Source organism: Oncorhynchus nerka, linkage group LG10 (assembly GCF_034236695.1).
Source record: "Oncorhynchus nerka isolate Pitt River linkage group LG10, Oner_Uvic_2.0, whole genome shotgun sequence".
Taxonomy (NCBI): Eukaryota; Metazoa; Chordata; class Actinopteri; order Salmoniformes; family Salmonidae; genus Oncorhynchus; species Oncorhynchus nerka.
Window position 1 is genome coordinate 97373382 of NC_088405.1, and position 16823 is coordinate 97390204.

The 16823-nt window shown below is 42.0% G+C and overlaps 1 protein-coding gene across 1 annotated transcript; it reads left to right on the plus strand.

Moving 5' to 3' along the window:
* The first annotated feature begins 637 nt into the window (after positions 1–637).
* On the plus strand, positions 638–16542 carry LOC115127272 (reticulon-4 receptor-like 1). Its single transcript, XM_065023418.1, has 7 exons — positions 638–647; positions 2531–2635; positions 6194–6363; positions 6592–6876; positions 9022–9180; positions 9970–10125; positions 11152–16542. Exons 1-7 carry the CDS (start codon positions 638–640, stop codon positions 11740–11742), a joined length of 1476 nt encoding a protein of 491 aa, XP_064879490.1. The 3' UTR covers positions 11743–16542.
* Positions 16543–16823: the final 281 nt, after the last annotated feature.

A 16823-nucleotide genomic window follows, 5' to 3' on the forward strand; every position in this document is an offset into this window, starting at 1 on the left:
ACCAGCATCTGGGTGGCATCACGCTACATCAACAGCCCTATCAGCATGTCGTGGGGACCCAGAGAACGAGCATTCACACATACTTCATCTTGACTGACAAACATGAGGGCACCTTGCAAGCCATCTGGCTCACTGGGCTGTTTTGATGAGCTTTGTCTTTGGTACCTCATCTGTCAAACTTGAACACTTTTTCTACAAACGACAATCTACGACACTGACGTTTACACAACTGAGGCGAATCCCGTGGTAGAATCCCGTGGTAGAATCCCGTGGTAGAATCCTGTGGTAGATTCCCGTGGTAGAATCCCGTGGTAGAATCCCGTGGTAGAATCCCGTGGTAGATTCCCGTGGTAGAATCCCGTGGTAGAATCCCGTGGTAGATTCCCGTGGTAGATTCCCGTGGTAGAATCCCGTGGTAGAATCCCGTGGTAGAATCCCGTGGTAGATTCCCGTGGTAGAATCCCGTGGTAGAATCCCGTGGTAGATTCCCGTGGTAGAATCCCGTGGTAGAATCCCGTGGTAGAATCCCGTGGTAGATTCCCGTGGTAGAATCCCGTGGTAGCAGAGTTGAGGGACAGAGCGTCGCATGAAACAGATCTGTTTGAGAAACAGAAATATTTGTGTTTTATTTACAAAAATGCCGCCAGGCAAATAGCCATGTAAAAAAACAGCTGAATTTAAACCCACGTTCTTTTGCCCAGGGAATTCTCTGCGTTTGGTTCTTCACGTGTATCTGAATGAAGAAAGCATCTTAACAAGGCACATGAAGAGCCTACCGAAGCAGTTTCTGTTAATGATGGTGAAGGCCCTTCTACCGCTGCTAATAGTTTTGGTGATGTGCCAGCACTAAGCTCACATTGTGATTCAGCTACCTGCCCTCCAGGACAACAACAACCCGACCCACTTCCTGTTCACTCCGCTATCATCCAGAAGGCGAGGTCAGTACAGGTGCATCAAAGCTGGGACCGAGAGACTGAAAAACAGCTTCTATCTCAAGGCCATCAGACTGTTAAACAGCCACCACTAACATTGAGTGGCTGCTGCCAACACACTGACTCAACTCCAGCCACTTTAATAATGGGAATTGATGGGAAATGATGTAAAATATATCACTAGCCACTTTAAACAATGCTACCTAATATAATGTTTACATACCCTACATTATTCATCTCATATGTATACGTATATACTGTACTCTATATCATCTACTGCATCCTTATGTAATACATGTACCACTAGACACTTTAACTATGCCACTTTGTTTACTTTGTTTACATACTCATCTCATATGTATATACTGTACTCGATACCATCTACTGTATCTTGCCTATGCCGCTCTGTACCATCACTCATTCATATATCTTTATGTACATATTCTTTATCCCCTTACACTGTGTATAAGACAGTAGTTTTGGAATTGTTAGTTAGATTACTTGTTGGTTATTACTGCATTGTTGGAACTAGAAGCACAAGCATTTCGCTACACTCGCATTAACATCTGCTAACCATGTGTATGTGACAAATAACATTTGATTTGATTTGATTTGAGCTCTGTATAGTACGAGTATTGTGGATAATTGTGATTCAGCTCTATATAATAAGAGTGTCGTGGATAATTGTGCTTCAGCTCTATTAAATAAGAGTGTCGTGGATAATTGTGCTCAACTCAAAGCAGCAGGAGAGGGTGAAACAACAGTAAAGTCTTTAGTTAGTTCCATGGAAGAAGAGAGTTGATGATGATCCACAGTCAAGCTAAACAGTCAGTGAAGAAGTGTCTGCTTTTACAGGAAACTGGCAACAATGATATAGATAGATCCAGTGTTTTGGACAAATGGAAAATCCTTTCAGTGTATTGAATTCTGAAACCAAAAGGTTGAAATATTTCTCAGAGAGAAGAGGGAACTTTAGATCCAGTTGAATATGTTCTTGGCGCAGGATTTGACACGCGATGCGAGGGAATCACTGGAACGTATGACCAAGTTATTGTTACAGATACATTAATGAACATACCCATTTTTGTTGACGTTTAGAGTCTATTTACAAAAATGCACACATAAATTAAATGTGGCAGCCTGTGGATGGTCCCAAGGAAAGTTTACTTTGACCTGGGTGATGGATCGTTAAGAAACATTCTCTCTTCTCAGAAGAGACTCGTGCTCTATTTTCAGAAGAGACTCGTGCTCTATTCTCAGAAGAGACTCGTGCTCTATTCTCAGAAGAGACTCGTGCTCTATTCTCAGAAGAGACTCGTGCTCTATTCTCAGAAGAGACTCGTGCTCTATTCTCAGAAGAGACTCATTCTCTATTCCCCAGAAGAGACTCGTGCTCTATTCTCAGAAGAGACTCGTGCTCTATTCTCAGAAGAGACTCGTGCTCTATTCTCAGAAGAGACTCGTGCTCTATTCTCAGAAGAGACTCGTGCTCTATTCTCAGAAAAGACTCGTGCTCTATTCCTCAGAAGAGACTCGTGCTCTATTCTCAGAAGAGACTCGTGCTCTATTCTCAGAAGAGACTCGTGCTCTATTCTCAGAAGAGACTCGTGCTCTGTTCTGTGAGGAGAATCGTGCTCTGTTCTCCGAGGAGACTCGTGCTCTGTTCTCCGAGGAGACTCGTGCTCTGTTCTCCGAGGAGACTCGTGCTCTATTCTCAGAACAGACTCGTGCTCTATTCTCAGAAGAGACTCGTGCTCTATTCTCAGAAGAGACTCGTGCTCTATTCTCAGAAGAGACTCGTGCTTTATTCCTCAGAAGAGACTCGTGCTCTCTTCCTCAAAAGAGACTCGTGCTCTAGTCTCAGAAGAGAAACATACAATATGAATTCAACTCTTGTACGACGACTTTGAATCGGCTATTCCCCTTGGTTCGAAGCGTGGCATACATACATACATTGGGTGCCATTTACTTTACAAAATGCCTCTCCAAAGTGGAATGGGGTCGATTATTGTTACAATGTCTGTTGGTGCGTGTGAGTAGCTGTGCTGTGTGTTTTGGGCTTTCGTGCCCTTGTGGATTGCGCAGATGTAAAAGATGACAACGTAATGCCGGTTACTTTAGACACACTGAGTCTTTCAACATGTCCGTGCCGTGCAAAGTTGTACGGACCGGAAAGGGACCCCGTGTTGTTGGTGGTTGAACATCTCTTCTATTTACAAAGCATATCGACATACAGATGTCATATGGTTGTGGTGATGATTCCAGTTTGTTTGTGATCCCGTGTTGCTTAAGTGTGATTTCATTACGTTGTAAACAGTATCAGAGCAATTTATAAATTCTCCGACTAGGGGGGTGGGGCTTTCAATTCACACTGTCCCTACTGCTATATTTTATTTCAAAGATTGTGCACAAATGCAGGTACCGTTTGAGCTGTTTTTTTTTGGGCATCTCATGTAATAAACATATCCTCTTATTGCAATATTTTTTTGTGTTGACTGATTTATGGTAGTAATATAATGTCTCTATGTTTACCCTGATCCGACTCAATTTATTTAGTATTATGAGTCAGAGTGAATTCGTAATGACACTTGTAGGAGTAAACATTACTCTCTGCGATACTGAACAACCCTGCAGAGAGTAAAATAAAAAAAAGTGACATATTTATTTAAAAATGGAAATACTGTACAAACGCAATGATGCAGAGTAAAATTTCAATTGAGTCAAAAAAATGTATTTGTTTCCAAAGTACGTTTTAATATTTTTTTGGTTAACATTTTCTTCAAATAGACTTGATTTACTCTGCAATTTTTACTGTGTAATGTTACACACACAGTGCATTCAGGGAGTATTTACTGTGTAATGTTACACACACAGTGCATTCAGGGAGTATTTAATGTGTAATGTTACACACGCAGTGCATTCAGGGAGTATTTAATGTGTAATGTTACACACGCAGTGCATTCAGGGAGTATTTAATGTGTAATGTTACACACGCAGTGCATTCAGTTTTCAGACCTCTTGACTTTTTCCACATTTTGTTACGTTACAGCCTTATTCTAATATGGATTAAAATGCTTGTTCCCCCTCATCAATATACACACAATACAATTCGTTCTCTCTCTTTCTCTCTCTCTCTCTGTCTCTCTCTCTCTCTTTCTCTCTCTCTCTCTCTCTCTCTCTCTCTCTCTCTCTCTCAATTCAATTCAAGGGCTTTATTGGCATGGGAAACATGTGTTAACATTGCCAAAGCAAGTGAGGTAGATAATATATAAAGTGAATATAGAAAGTTAAATAAACAGTAAACATTACACATACAGAAGTTTCAAAACAATAAAGACATTACAAATGTCATATTATATATATACAGTGTTTTAACAATGTACAAATGGTTAACACCATTGTAAATATGGGTTGTATTTACAATGGTGTTTGTTCTTCACTGGTTGCCATTTTCTCGTGGCAACAGGTCACAAATCTTGCTGCTGTGATGGCACACTGTGGAATTTCACCCAGTAGATATGGGAGTTTATCAAAATTGGATTTGTTTTCGAATTCTTTGTGGATCTGTGTAAACTGAGGAAAATATGTCTCTCTAATATGGTCATACATTGGGCAGGAAGTGCAGCTCAGTTTCCACCTCATTTTGTGGGCAGTGAGCACATAGCCTGTCTTCTCTTGAGAGCCATGTCTGCCTATGGCGGCCTTTCTCAATAGCAAGGCTATGCTCACTGAGTCTGTACATAGTCAAAGCTTTCCTTAATTTTGTTTTCTCATGATTTGGTTGGGTGCTGCTGTCCTGGGGCTCTGTAGGGTGTGTTTGTGTTTGTGAACAGAGCCCCAGGACCAGCTTGCTTAGGGGACTCTTCTCCAGGTTCATCTCTCTGTAGGTGATGGCTTTGTTATGGAAGGTTTTGGAATCGCTTCCTTTTAGGTGGTTGTAGAATTTAACGGCTCTTTTCTGGATTTTGATAATTAGTGGGTATCGGCCTAATTCTGCTCTGCGTGCATTATTTGGTGTCCTACGTTGCACACGGAGGATATTTTTGCAGAATTCTGCGTGCAGAGTCTCAATTTGGTGTTTGTCCCATTTTGTGAAGTCTTGGTTGGTGAGCGGACCCCAGACCTCACAACCATAAAGGGCAATGGGCTCTATGACTGATTCAAGTATTTTTTGCCAAATCCTAATTGGTATGTTGGAATTTATGTTCCTTTTGATGGCATAGAATGCCCTTCTTGCCTTGTCTCTCAGATCGTTCACAGCTTTGTGGAAGTTACCTGTGGCACTGATGGTTAGGCCGAGGTATGTATAGTTTTTTGTTTGCTCTAGGGCAACAGTGTCTAGATGGAATTTGTATTTGTGGTCCTGGTGACTGGACCTTTTTTGGAACACCATTATTTTGGTCTTACTGAGATTTACTGTCAGGGCCCAGGTCTGACAGAATCTGTGCATAAGATCTAGGTGCTGCTGTAGGCTCTCCTTGGTTGGTGACAGAAGCACCAGATCATCAGCAAACAGCAGACATTTGACTTCGGATTCTAGTAGGGTGAGGCCGGGTGCTGCAGACTTTTCTAGTGCCCGCGTCAATTCGTTGATGTGTTGATGTTGAAGAGGGTGGTGCTTAAGCTGCATCCCTGTCTAACCCCACGACCCTGTGTGAAGAAATGTGTGTTTTTTGCCAATTTTAACCGCACACTTGTTGTTTGTGTACATGGATTTTATAATGTCGTATGTTTTACCCCCAACACCACTTTCCATCAGTTTGTATATCAGTCTCTCTCTCTCTCTCTCTCTCTCTCTCTTTCTCTGCGCTACCTCTCTTTCTCGCTCTGTTGTTCCGTTCCTCTATTCCTACCCTCTGCCATGTTCCCCTCCTCTCTGCCATGTTCCTCTCCTCTCTGCCATGTTCCCCTCCTCTCTGCCATGTTCCCCTCCTCTCTGCCATGTTCCTCTCCTCTCTGCCATGTTTCTCTCCTCTCTGCCATGTTCCCCTCCTCTCTGCCATGTTCCCCTCCTCTCTGCCATGTTCCTCTCCTCTCTGCCATGTTCCTCTCCTCTCTGCCATGTTCCCCTCCTCTCTGCCATGTTCCCCTCCTCTCTGCCATGTTCCCCTCCTCTCTGCCCTCTCTCTTTCATTTTGGTACCAGCTGACTTGACAGTAGTAGTGCCAATAAAAGTTTTCCAAAAGATGTCTCTCCTCTCCGAAGTTGTGTTGCTGGTGTGGTGCTGTGTGTCCCAACTAACTCCCTCTTTCGTCTGTCAGGTTCTGGAGGTGTAGAGCTGCTCCTCGTCCTGTGCGGCCTGGATCTCTCCTCCCCCTGTCCCAGGGACTGTATCTGCTACACCTCTCCCAGCACCGTATCCTGTCAGGCACACAACTTTCTGTCTGTCCCAGAGGAGATCCCAGCCCAGAGCGAGAGGGTCTTCCTGCAGGTAAGAACCAGTTGATTAGGGAAGGCTGTTAGTAGTCTAGGAAATTTAAAAAGCATTTGTACTAAAAAAAATGTAATGCTGAGTGTCTTGGACTTCTTCTTTTGGAATAGTTATGTCTAATTATAATTTCTAATGTTGCCGTCCGTCAATGTTGCTATCCGGTTTCCAAAGAGCCACATCCAGACCCTAAGCAGCGTTCTCGTCCTTTGTTTCTCTCCATTCTTCCAGAACAACAAGATTCAGCGTCTGCTGCGAGGCCACTTCAGTCCCACCACGGTCATGCTGTGGCTCTACTCCAACAACATCTCTTACATCCAGGCCTCCACTTTTCACGGCTTTGCCCGCCTGGAGGAGCTGGATCTGGGGGACAACCGTCACCTGAGGGCCCTGGCTTCAGACACCTTCCAGGGCCTAGGCCGCCTGCACGCCCTGCACCTCTACCACTGTGGGCTGCTCAGCCTGCTGCCGGGGATCTTTGAGGGGCTCAGCAGCCTGCAGTACCTCTATCTGCAGGTAGAGGAATAGAATAGAAAATCTTAGCAATATTAGATAGCTAGTGTCGTGGCAAATTGCAAGATTATTTTATAATGCTTCTATTGCATTATAATGGTTGTTTTATTTGACAGAATAGAGTGTTCTGTTAACTATTGTGTGTGTGTTCTACTGAGGATGGGCCTCTATGAGACACTGACAGAGGAGATTTACGATTTCTTTGGGTAACAAAGCAAAAGCAAAAATAGATTTTTTTATTTTTATTTTGCCAATAAAAACAAAAACTGAAATATCACATTTACATAAGTATTCAGACCCTATACTCAGTATTTTGTTAAAGCACCTTGGACAGAGATAACAGCCTCGAGTCTTCTTGGGTTTGACGCTACAAGCTTGGCACACCTGTATTTGGGGAGTTCCTCCCATTCTTCTCTGCAGATCCTCTCAAGCTCTGTCAGGTTGGATGGGGAGTTTCGTTGCAGCACAGCTATTTTCAGGTCTCCGAGATGTTCAATTGGGTTCAAGTCTGGGCTCTGACGTTTCACATTCAGACCAAAGACTTCAATCTTGGTTTCATCCAACAAAATCAAATCAAATGTATTTATATAGCCCTTCGTACATCAGCTGATCTCAAAGCGCTGTACAGAAACCCAGCCTAAAGCCCCAAACAGCAAGCAATGCAGGTGTAGAAGCACGGTGGCTAGGAAAAACTCCCTAGAAAGGCCAAAACCTAGGAAGAAACCTAGAGAGGAACCAGGCTATGAGGGTAGCCAGTCCTCTTCTGGCTGTGCCGGGTGGAGATTATAACAGAACATGGCCAAGATGTTCAAATGTTCATAAATGACCAGCAGGGTCAAATAATAATAATCACAGTAGTTGTCGAGGGTGCTCCAGATAATCTTGTTGCTCAAGGTCTGAGAGTCTTTAGGTGCCTTTTGGCAAACTCCAAAGCGGGCTGTCAGTACTGAGAAGTGGCTTCCATCTGGCCATTTTACCATAAATGCCTGATTGGTGGAGTGCTGCACAGATGGTTGTCCTTCTGGTAGGTTCTCCCATCTCCTCAGAGGAACTCTATAGCTCTGTCAGAGTGACCATTAGGTTCGTGGTCACCTCCCTGACCAGGCCTCTTCTACCCCGATTGCTCAGTTTTGCCGGGTGGCCATCTCTAGGAAGAGTCTTTGTTGCTACAAGCCGCAGTGGAGGCCGCGGTGGAGGTCGCGGTGGAGGTTCTTGGATAATGCAGAAATGTTTTGGTATCCTTCCCCACATCTGTGCCTCGATACAATCCTGTCTCGGAGCTCTACGGACAATTCCTTCGACCTCACGGCTTGGTTTTTGCTCTGACATGCACTGTCAACTGTGGGACGTTATATAGACAGGTGTGTGCCTTTCCAAATCATGTCCAATCAATTGAATTTACCAGAAGTGGACTCCAATCAAGTTGTAGAAACATCTTAAGGATGATCAATGGAAACAGGATGCATCTGAGCTAAATTTCGAGTCTCATAGCAAATGGTAAATAAGGTATTGTTTTTTTTCTGTTATTCTAAAACTCCTTGTTCCCCACTTTGTCATTATGGGATTTTGTGATGTCATTATGGGGTATTGTGATGTCATTATGGGATATTGTGATGTCATTATGGGATTTTGCGATGTCATTGTGGGGTATTGTGATGTCATTATGGGGTATTGTGATGTCATTATGGGATATTGTGATGTCATTATGGGATTTTGCGATGTCATTGTGGGGTATTGTGATGTCATTATGGGGTATTGTGATGTCATTGTGGGGTATTGTGTGTAGATTGCTGAGGATTGATTTTTTCTTAATCTATTTTAGAATTATGTTGTAACGTAACAAAATGTGGAAAGAGTCAAGGGGTCTGAATACTTTCTGAAGGCACTGTAAACAGATCTTAATTTGACCAGTTTCTCCATGGAAGAAAATGTATCCTGCATCAGGAGGATTTGATTATATATATATATATATATATATATATATATATAATTTAAAAAAACATTCAAATGCTAAATTAGTTTAGATCGGCTGTGGGTTTCAGGGAATGTATGTTTCTACTAGGGTACTTTTTGATTTTCATGACAACAGAGTGATCAAATTAAGATACTACATCTGTATTTCTCTCCCTCCTCCTCATCCCTCCACAGAACAACCAGTTGGAGTTCCTGGAAGATGATCTGTTTGTGGACCTGCTGAACCTCACCCACCTCTTTCTCCATGGCAACAAGCTCTGGTCCCTCCACCAGAACACATTCAGGGGACTGGGAGTCCTGGACCGCCTCTTACTACACCAGAACCGGCTACAGGTACAGACACTCCGAAGTCTTTCTCTTTTTTCTTTTTTTCTAACACTGAATGCTGTGTACTAGAGTCTGCAGAATTAGAGCTAGGCCAGCCAGCCCACCAGACACACCAAAGTCAGGACCTCCAGACAACCCCAAAGTCAGGACTACCAGACACACCAAAGTCTGGACTACCAGACACACCAAAGTCAGGACCTCCAGACAGCCCCAAAGTCTGGACCTCCAGACAGCCCCAAAGTCAGGACCTCCAGACAATCCCAAAGTCAGGACCTCTAGACTTTGGGGCTGTCAGCCCACCAGACACCCCAAAGACACCCCAAAGTCAGCCCACCAGACACCCCAAAGTCAGGACAACCAGCCAGCCCACCAGACACCCCAAAGTCAAGACCACCAGAGCCAAGAACTCTTTCACCCCCCCCCTAATTCAGTCTTTCACTTGGATAAGATGTTGAACTATTCATTGCACTTTTACATTTTGCCTACTGTCTATTACTGGTCTATTACTGGTCTATTACTGGTGTATAACTGGTGTATTACTAGTGTATTACTGGTGTATTACTGGTGTATTACTGGTGTATTACTGGTCTATTACTGTCTGTTACTGGTCTATTACTGGTATATTACTGGTATATTACTGGTCTATTGCTGGTCTATTGCTCTTCCTATTGGAATGGGGATTTTGTGTGTATGTACATTGCCTCTAAAATAATTTAATCAAGTACAGAAAATAATATAGAATGGTTGAGGATATTAATATGGCATTTAGCATCAATGGTTTCTGATCTAATGCAGTGGGTCCACCGTCTGGCATTCCACGACCTGAGTCGCCTCACCACCCTCTACCTGTTCAACAACTCTCTGACTGAGCTGTCTGGGGCCAGCCTGGCTCTGCTGTCTTCCCTGGAGTACCTCAGACTCAACAACAACCCCTGGGAGTGTGACTGCAAGGTGGATTCCAAAACACACAACTTGCTTTTTCAGCTAGCCAAGATACTTTCACTATAGACTCATATTCTGACCATCTCCCCTTTTTGTGCTTATTTCATGTGCTATTTTGATTGATTTTTTGGGTCTTTTTTTCCATTTCATCTGATTATTATTATTTATTATTTATTTATTATTATTTATTATTATTATTTATTTATTAGTATTATTATTTATTTATTTATCTTATTATTTATCAGTATTTATTTATTATTATTATTATTTATTTATTTATCTTATTATTTATTAGTATTTATTTATTTACTATTATTATTTATTAGTATTATTATGTATTATTATTATTTATTATTTATTTATCGTATTATTTATTATTATTTATTATTATTATTATTTATTTATTATTATTATTTATTTATTATTATTTATTTATTTATTTATTTATTATTATTATTTATTTATTTATTATTATTATTATTTATTTATTATTATTATTATTATTTATTATTATTATTTATTTATTATTATTATTTATTATTATTATTTATTTATTATTATTTATTATTATTATTTATTATTATTATTATTTATTTATTTATTTATTTATTATTTATCAGTATTTATTTATTATTATTATTATTATTTATTAATTTATCTTATTATTTATTATTATTATTATTTATTTATTATTATTTATTATTTATTTATTATTATTATTATTATTTATTAATTTATCTTATTATTAGTATTATTATTATTATTATTTATTATTATTATTATTTATTATTATTATTATTTATTTATTATTATTTATTATTTATTAATTTATCTTATTATTTATTATTATTATTATTATTTTTATTATTTTTATTATTATTATTATTATTATTTATTATTATTTATCTTATTGTACTTTAATGTAATCTGTCCATGGGTGTTTTTAAAGGCATGCATTATTAAATTAAATTGATTTTCTATTATTAAATGATTATTATTATTAAATTATTAAAATGTATTATCATCGTTATCCAGGCTCTGCCACTGTGGGTGTGGCTGCGGAGGTTCCGGGGCTCTACGTCGGTGCTGGAGTGCGTCTCCCCTCCTGAGCTCCAGGGCCGGGACCTGAAGGGCTTGAGGAAAGAGGACTTACCCAGCTGTTCAGCAGGAGAAGCCCGGGGAGGTGGTGTCGTAGGCGGAGAGGCCGGGCTGGGGGAGTCCCAGACGAAAGAGGAGGACTGTCGACTCCATCACAGGAACCACAAGCACCGCCATAACCACCACCAGCACCCACACCTCCCACACAGGGACCAGAACAACAGGGACCCGTCACCTTCGCCCCTACCCTTACCCCTTCCCAGGCCGCCCAAGGGGAGTCACAGGAACTGTACCCGGGGTCGTAAGGGGGGTCAGAACGAGGTGCAGGTACTGAGGGAGGAGGAGGACTACACCCCTGGAGGGAATAAATACAACCCCTCCGCCACCCCTCGCAGGAGGAACAAGTGTGTCCCCATGACATCAGTTGGCCCGCCCAGTGGGGTCAAGAGAGCCAATAGTAACGTGGCGTCCTGCCCCGCTGGGAATTTTCTCTGCATCCTGTTGGCTGTGCTGCTGTCACTCAGCTGAGACAGAGTTTACATGTAGCTAATGTTTTATCAACAACACCCTACAGGACAGTTCAGCACATACACTTGTGACTGACCAGCTCTGGCTCCTGCACTGAGGTGTGTGTGTGTGTGTGTGTGTGTGTGTGTGTGTTGAAGTGTTCTCTGTTGATGCGTTCATTTTAACTGAAGCTTAGCCAGTGGAATTACACCGTCGCTCTTTGATGATGTCATAAAGGGGAGTATCAGTCTCACCTCTAGGGGGTTCTGATTTTGTGGTTGATTCACTTGAGAATACAAGAAGAAGAATACTACTATAGCCATATTACCTGAGAGGATACCTCAGCCATGATGATAACATGACCCTAACATGTTCTTGACATACTAGAAAAATATCCCTAAAATGTCAACTGATCCAACACTCCTAACCTCTAGGTTACCTGCAGCCCATATTAAACTGTGTTAATGACCCAACACTCCTAACCTCTAGGTTACCTGACCCAACACTCCTAACCTCTAGGTTACCTGCAGCCCATATTAAACTGTGTTAATGACACAACACTCCTAACCTCTAGGTTACCTGACCCAACACTCCTAACCTCTAGGTTACCTGACCCAACACTCCTAACCTCTAGGTTACCTGACCCAACACTCCTAACCTCTAGGTTACCTGACCCAACACTCCTAACCTCTAGGTTACCTGACCCAACACTCCTAACCTCTAGGTTACCTGCAGCCCATATTAAACTGTGTTAATGACCCAACACTCCTAACCTCTAGGTTACCTGCAGCCCATATTAAACTGTGTTAATGACCCAACACTCCTAACCTCTAGGTTACCTGCAGCCCATATTAAACTGTGTTAATGACCCAACACTCCTAACCTCTAGGTTACCTGACCCAACACTCCTAACCTCTAGGTTACCTGCAGCCCATATTAAACTGTGTTACTGACCCAACACTCCTAACCTCTAGGTTACCTGCAGCCCATATTAAACTGTGTTACTGACCCAACACTCCTAACCTCTAGGTTACCTGCAGCCCATATTAAACTGTGTTAATGACCCAACACTCCTAACCTCTAGGTTACCTGCAGCCCATATTAAACTGTGTTTGTAACTAATCTACAGTAACAGTGTTGTTTATGTAAACAGTCTCCATGTCTGTTTGTTTCTTTATTGAGGCTTTCAAAAAAAGCTCCCTGGTCTTTGTAGTTGAATCAGTGCTTGAAAATGAATACTTGACTAAGAGATCATACAGATGTTGTATGTATGGTGGACAGAGGAAAGGGGTAGCGATTCAAAAATCACGTCACATCATTTCACACAGAGTGAGTCCATGTAACTTATTATGGGAGTTGTCAAAAGCTGGAAATCTTTGACACGATATCAAAGTGTGAACCCCGCCTCTGTTTTGATAAAAAATTAAATAATTTTAAAGCTGGGGGATGGGCATGGAGAAATGTAACCACTTTCAAATTCATGGACAGAGCCATTGATGCAAGGAATGACCTTCCATGATTTCAAAATGATAGTTGTAGCACGTGTTTTGAGGCTATACAGAGTTTGTTTTGAGGCTATACAGTGTTTGTTTTGAGGCTATACAGTGTTTGTTTTGAGGCTATACAGTGTTTGTTTTGAGGCTATACAGAGTTTGTTTTGAGGCTATACAGTGTTTGTTTTGAGGCTATACAGTGTTTGTTTTGAGGCTATACAGTGTTTGTTTTGAGGCTATACAGTGTTTGTTTTGAGGCTATACAGTATTTGTTTTGAGGCTATACAGTGTTTGTTTTGAGGCTATACAGTATTTGTTTTGAGGCTATACAGTGTTTGTTTTGAGGCTATACAGTATTTGTTTTGAGGCTATACAGTGTTTGTTTACATTTACATCATTTACAAACATTGAACTAAGCTCATGAAGCATTCTACATTAATCAAATGGGAATATATAATTCATTTATAAGTCCAAAAATTTGTCATAATTTAAGCCACATTTTATCCTGAACTAATTTAGGCAAAACAAAGGGAGTGAATACTTATGCAAATAATATATTTTAAGTTATTGAAATTGTATTCCTTTGTAAACATTGGTAGAATTACATTTCAACCTTGACATAATGGAGTATTTTGTGTAGATCAATAACAAAAAACAAATCTGAATTAATAAATCCCTTTCAATTTCAATTTGTAACGCAACAAAGTCCAAGGGGGGTGAATTCTTGTCATACCCACTGTATAAGCTATTCTAGTTGTGGAGACCCGCTGGGAAACAGACGTAAATTCAACATCTTTTCCACGTTGGTTCAATGTCATTTCATTAAAATGATGTGGAAACAACGTTGATTCAACCAGTGTGTGGGAAAGGTTAGTGCCTACGACAAGCCTAGATGCCCAAGAGGCTCAAAGCCCAGAAGTCAGAGGTCAATGATAGCTAAGAGGGGAGTTGAGAGGTTATTTAACCTCTCCAATAGCCTCATGTCTTGTTGTAGAGCCACATATGAACAATACATGTACCTGGGGCATTTCAACATCAGTCAGAGAGGAATAATAAAGGAATGATGGAATGAGTATTTAGTACTCCAATGAGAAGAGAGAATGGATTTAACTGCTGCTTCAGGTGCAGTCCTCATTCTGGAATGTTGTGAGTGTTCTAAAATACACAATGGATCTGAGAATGTTGTGAGTGTTCTAAACCGCACAATGGATCTGAGAATGCTGTGAGTGTTCTAAACCACACAATGGATCTGAGAATGTTGTGAGTGTTCTAAAATACACAATGGACCTGAGAATGTTGTGTATTCTAAACTACACAATGGATTTGTGAATGTTGTGAGTGTTCTAAACTACACAAAGGATCTGAGAAACTGAACATGGAACGTTCTGATTCTACTGAACTGCTGCTATGTTTGAGGAGACAGAGAGCTCTGGAACTCTCCTCGTGATTCTGGTACCTTCTTTAGGATAAGGAATCTTCTTCATGTTTCTGAAATCTTCACGTTTCTTGAACTCTCTTTGTGATTCACAAAACTTCCGTGTTCTGGAACTCTTATTCATGGTTCTAGAACCTTCTTCAGGATCTGGAACTCTTCTTCGTGGAGAGGTGATAAAGGGACAGGTGACAGAGGGCCCACAGTGCTCCTTGTGGACTGGAGGGGTAACAACACCTCCCCAGCCTTGCCCAGCCCTGTCCAGTCCTACACTCACCAAGCTGTCCCCACAGTGACGGATGTCTCTGTGGAACAGTGGTCTCCAACCCTGGTCCTGGAGATATACAGGGCTTTTGTTCCAGCCCCACACTAACAGACCTGATTCAACTAATCCTGTGTTTCTCAATTCATTCCTGTGGGAACAACGAGAGCTTTTGTTCTAGCCTTGCACTGATTCGGCTAGTGCAGGGGTCTCCAACCCTGGTCCTGGAGATATACAGGGCTTTTGTTCCAGCCTTGCACTGATTCGGCTAGTGCAGGGGTCTCCAACCCTGGTCCTGGAGATATACAGGGCTTTTGTTCTAGCCTTGCACTGATTCGGCTAGTGCAGGGATCGACAAACTACGGCCCTATGAAATGTTCACAGAGAGGGAATTTTTTGTTCGTTTTTTTACACTCCTGGCCTTGATCATCTATAACTAAATAGAGAGTATCTCCACATCAGTCAAAGCGTTGTCTGCTGATGTGATGCCCGTCCGTGAATTCTCACCCAGGTGGAGAAGTGCAACTGAAGCACAACGTTTGTCTGAAGCTGAGCAGAAATTACAATAGATTTGCGTTCACAAAACGCAACAAGATATTTCTTATGCGTTTTACCTTCTTTCTTTTTTTTCCTGCGTGAAAAATAAAGAATTCTGCATTTAACACAACTCCTAAGTTTAACTTGCTAATTAATTAAGTGACTGAATGAATAATGTGATTGGACATTATGTTGTGTTGGCTTTCTGCCGTGTTGGAGAAGCCAAAACCCTTTTGGATGAATCATTTGTACAGCTGCAATCTTTTGATTTCCTGACTTTTTTTCTCTTCTCCTTCCTCTGCTTGTCTGCTCCTCCCCCATCTTCTTCTCCGAGCAGAGCAGGCAGGCCCGTTGCCCTAGCGACTCCAGACTCCACACTGTGTGTACGTACACGTGCTGCTCCAGAGTCCGTACTGGTCATTTGCATAGTGTCTCTCGTTCACATTCCCTCGTAAAAGTTTAAACTCACCAAAAATGGCATTCGGTGGCCTACCTATGTATGTATAACTTTATAAGTTAGACTGCCGTTCGCGCTCGTTAGAATATTTAGCTAGCAGGCTCCATGGAAATTCGCTATTACTTGTGCTAATTTTGTTAGCATTCTGGTAATAGACCCCTAATGGACTTTTTTTTTACCCTCCCCCCCCTCCCACACACACACACTAGGCCGGTAATACCTTAAATCCCAGGATAAGAGTCTGGATACCATCCGACCCTAGTGGTGACTCAGTTCTGATTAGTTGAATCAGGTGTGGTTCGTGCACTTCCTGCTGTGTGTCTCCAGGACAAGATGGACGCTGCGGCAGACAGTATTTGTACCGCTGTAAAAAAATCCTTGAGGTGATGCTATCTAAAATGACCTCTGTGTCCGTTCGTTGATGTGAGGGTGACGTTTGTAACCACGGAGGAACTGGCTCGGTCCTTTCTGTCCTGTTAGTCTGTCGGCAGTCTTTAGTCTGTTTGCGGCCTGTTGGCAGTCTGTTTGCGGCCTGTCTGCAGTCTTCAGTCTGTTTGCGGTCTGTTGGCAGTCTGTTTGCGGCCTGTTGGCAGTCTGTTTGCGGCCTGTCTGCAGTCTGTTGGCAGTCTGTTTGCAGTCTGTTTGCAGCCTGTTGGCAGTCTGTTTGCGGCCTGTTGGCAGTCTGTTTGCGGCCTGTCTGCAGTCTTCAGTCTGTTTGCGGCCTGTTGGCAGTCTGTTTGCGGCCTGTCTGCAGTCTGTCGGCAGTCTGTTTGCGGCCTGTTGGCAGTCTGTTTGCGGCCTGTTGGCAGTCTGTTTGCGGCCTGCTGGCAGTCTGTTTGCAGTCTGTTTGCAGTCTGTTTGCGGCCTGCTGGCAGTCTGTTGGCAGTCTGTTTGCGGCCTGTTTGCAGTCTTTTTGCGGCC

What these genes read in the sequence shown, in the direction of transcription:
- LOC115127272 (XM_065023418.1), top strand. An exon ending in TGCAGTACCTCTATCTGCAG is followed by an intron (nt 6,877 to 9,021) that starts GTAGAGGAATAG and finishes ATCCCTCCACAG; the next exon opens with AACAACCAGTTGGAGTTCCT. An exon ending in TACACCAGAACCGGCTACAG is followed by an intron (nt 9,181 to 9,969) that starts GTACAGACACTC and finishes GATCTAATGCAG; the next exon opens with TGGGTCCACCGTCTGGCATT.